We start from the raw sequence: 3,271 nt of genomic DNA, 5'->3' as shown, positions 1-3,271 counted from the left end.
GGGCACGAGTACGGCGTACGGCTGCGCCCCGTCCTGTCGCGTCTCCCCTTCCCTCCCACCGCTCCTCGGTGCTGGCGAGGGCTGCCGGGGGCCGGTATCGGGGCCGGGCGGCCACCCCAGCAGCGCCGCCCCGCGGGAGGAGGCGACGCCGGTGCGGCCCCGCTCGCTCGGGCGGAGGCGGCGGCGCGGGCGGGGCGGGGCGGGGCGCGGCGGCTCGATCACCTCCGCGGGAGCGGCCGCAGGGGACGCGCTTGCTGTCGCCGCCGCAGGTGCCTCCCGTCCCGCAGGTCCCGGCCAGCCCCCGAGGCCGGGCGGACTGGCTCCCGGGTTGCGCCTCTGGAGCGAGCAGGAAGCGGTGCCGGAGAAGGCGGCGGCGGCTCTGGCACCTGTGGCGGCGGGATGGCGGAGCTCGACCTCAGCCCGGCGGCCGTGCTGGCTTTCCTGCGAGAACGCGGCGGGTCGGTGCGTAACGCCGAGTTGGTGAGCGCCTTCCGGCCGCTGCTGGAGGCCGGCGGGGAGGCGGCGGAGCGGACGGAGCGGCGGGAGCGGTTTAAGGCGGCGGTGAATGCCGTAGCCGTGGTGAAGGAACGGGACGGAGCCAAGTTCGTCGTGCTGAAGCGGGACCTGCGCGCCGCCCCGCCGCAGGGGGGCGCCCTGGCACCGGGGGGCGCTGGGGCACCGGGAAGCGGCGATGGCGGCAGCGCCGGCCCTGGGCCGGTTGCGTGCCCGGTCCCCACCGGGCGGCTCTCGCCGGCGCCCTCCGAGGAGCTGCCGGGCCCACGGGCCGTCTCCGAGCTGCGAGGCCTCTTCCAGGGCGGTGATGGCACCGTGCCCCTGCCCGCCGGTGCAGCGGGGCCCCGGCGGGAGCCGCTGCCCAAGCCTTGCATGCTGCCGGTGCGGTGCGTGCCACCCCCCTCTGCCACCGCCGCCACCCCGGGCACCCCTGAGGAGCCAAGCTCCCCCCTGTCCCCCCCGCAGCTGGAGGAGGAGGCCGGATCCCGCTCACCTGGCCTGCGGCGGGGTCCCAAGAACCATCGTGCCAGCGAGGAGACGTCGGCGGTGCCCTTGGAGGAGGCTGAGCACCAGTGGCTGGTGATGGCGGCCGGGGGGCAGTGGACCCAGCAGCTCCACGGGCTGCTGCTGGGGGATGCCAGCTTGGCGGCACGGAGGGACTTCATCTCGGGCTTCACCGCCCTGCACTGGGCTGCCAAGAACGGCAACTGCGACATGGTGACGAACATCATCCGAGCGGCCGAGAAGGGGGGCGCCCGGGTCAACGTGGATGCCAGGTCGCACGGTGGCTACACGGCGCTCCACTTGGCTGCCATCCACGGCCAGGAGAAGATCATCACCATGCTGGTCTACAGCTACCACGCCAAGATTGACCTGAGGGACTACAGCGGGAAGAAGCCACACCAGTACCTAAAGGAAGGGGCATCTTCCGCGGTCAGGCGCTTGCTGGGGGACCCCAGCCTTGCCCACGGCGTGGAGCCCTCCGCGCCCATCAAGAAGAGCACAAAGCTTGCGGCTTCCATCCTGAGCTCCACCAGCACTTTCCTGGGGGTCATATCTGATGACATGGCTTTCTACGACCTCACCAAAGGGCTGAGGAAGCCTTCCTCCTTGAACAAGCTGCTGGCTGCCACGACGGGCCCGAGGAGGAAGCCAAAGACCAGAGGGGGGTTCCCTTCCTATTCCTCCCTCTCCGAGGTGACGGAGGAGGAGGAGGAGGTTGTTGTGAAGCGCAGACCTGTTTCTGAGCTGTTCTTTGGCCACTAGCCTCCTTGGGATCAGAAGTGTTTCATAACGTGGCTGGGGGCTCCGTTTTCTCTCACGGAAGCAGCCTGAGTTTCTTCTCTCCGTGTCCGTCCCTTCGGGGGTCGAACTAAACGGCTGATGCGAGCTGGCTCCAAAGGGCACTGGATGAAACCCAGCTCGGAAAGACCTGTGGCAAGAAGAGCGTTATCAGTGCTGTATGTATCATCCTGCTGCTGTGTCTGTGGAGACCTTTATACTTCGTGGTCAAACACTGAAACAACCTGTGAGTGTGTGTGTGTGTGTAGTTTAAAGTGCAGCCTGAGAGATCTGTGTTCCTCGGCTGGAGAGCAAAAGGGAGGGACAGAATTGTGTCCCTTACACTGTGAACAGCGAGCTGGTAGCTGGCTACTTCTAACACGGCTTGTTCTAGAGCAGGCTTAACTTATTAGAGGGCAGAGGCTTAGTTTTCTATCATGTTTCTGCTTATTTTGGTACCAGGAGAGGAATGTTTCTATTTAAAATAAACTACAGTGTTCTTAACTTGTTCAAACCAAAATGTTTGATCAGAAACAGGAACCTAATGATCTGAATTGCTGACTAATGCATTTTATTAGCTAAACAACTTAAAAGATAACTCCCCAGCCCTCAGGTCACTGTGACCTGCCTACCTCAGTCTGAAAGCTACGTGAGCATTTTAAATGGCTTTCTTCTCCTTCTCCTCCTCCTCCTCCTGAAAAGCTTTTCTGACCAGGTGGTACCAACCACAGCCCACAGATGATACTGTGAACCTTTAAACCTGACTCTGGTCAGGTCATTGAACTGGAAGAAGAATCTTGGTGACGTTTGATGGTGAAGAATCAAACTGAAAAACTGAGGATGGGATCCTGCAGCAGTTTTGAGGAGCCAACAAAGTCTGATTCTTTTTATTTAGAACTTGGCCTTGGATTTAATCTTTTTGGGTTTGGTTTTTTTTGGACTGGTTGACAATAAACACTTCAAGAAATTGGGCTTTAAGATAGGTGTTTCTTGCACGACCACCTCTGCTATGAGGACAGGCTGAAAGAGTTTGGGCTGTGCAATCTGGAGCAGAGGAGGCTCCCAGGTGTCCTCCTTGTGGCCTTTCAGTATCTGAAGGGGGCTAGAAAAAAGCTGAGGAAGGACTTTTCAGGCTACAAGGAGTGCCAGGACTGGGGGGAATGGAGCAAAGCTGGAAGTGGATAGGTTTAGCTTGGACATGAGGAAGAAGTTGAGCATGAGAGTGCTGAGAGCCTGGAATGGGTTGCCCAGGGAGGTGGTTGAGATCCCTGGAGGTGTTTCAAGCCAGGGTGGATGAGGCTGTGTGCAGCCTGCTCTAGGGTAGGGTGTCCCTGGCTGTGGCAGGGTTGGAACTGGCTGCTCCTTGTGGTCCCTTCCAGCCCTGCCTGATTTTATGGTTCTATGTTTATCTCAGCAGCATGAATCACTGACCTAAAACTCTTCTAAAAGATAAACTGTTCTATCTTTAGAGCTACAG

The 3,271-nt window shown here is 60.5% G+C and overlaps 1 protein-coding gene across 1 annotated transcript; it reads left to right on the top strand.

The window, feature by feature from the left end:
* The first annotated feature begins 226 nt into the window (after positions 1–226).
* On the top strand, positions 227–2,761 carry SOWAHA (sosondowah ankyrin repeat domain family member A). The gene has a single exon (XM_064161494.1). The coding sequence runs from the start codon at positions 400–402 to the stop codon at positions 1,777–1,779; it is 1,380 nt and encodes a 459-aa protein (XP_064017564.1). The 5' UTR covers positions 227–399; the 3' UTR covers positions 1,780–2,761.
* Positions 2,762–3,271: the final 510 nt, after the last annotated feature.

Source organism: Pogoniulus pusillus, chromosome 22 (genome assembly GCF_015220805.1).
Source record: "Pogoniulus pusillus isolate bPogPus1 chromosome 22, bPogPus1.pri, whole genome shotgun sequence".
NCBI lineage: Eukaryota > Metazoa > Chordata > Aves > Piciformes > Lybiidae > Pogoniulus > Pogoniulus pusillus.
This window is presented reverse-complemented; position numbering and strand designations above follow the sequence as displayed.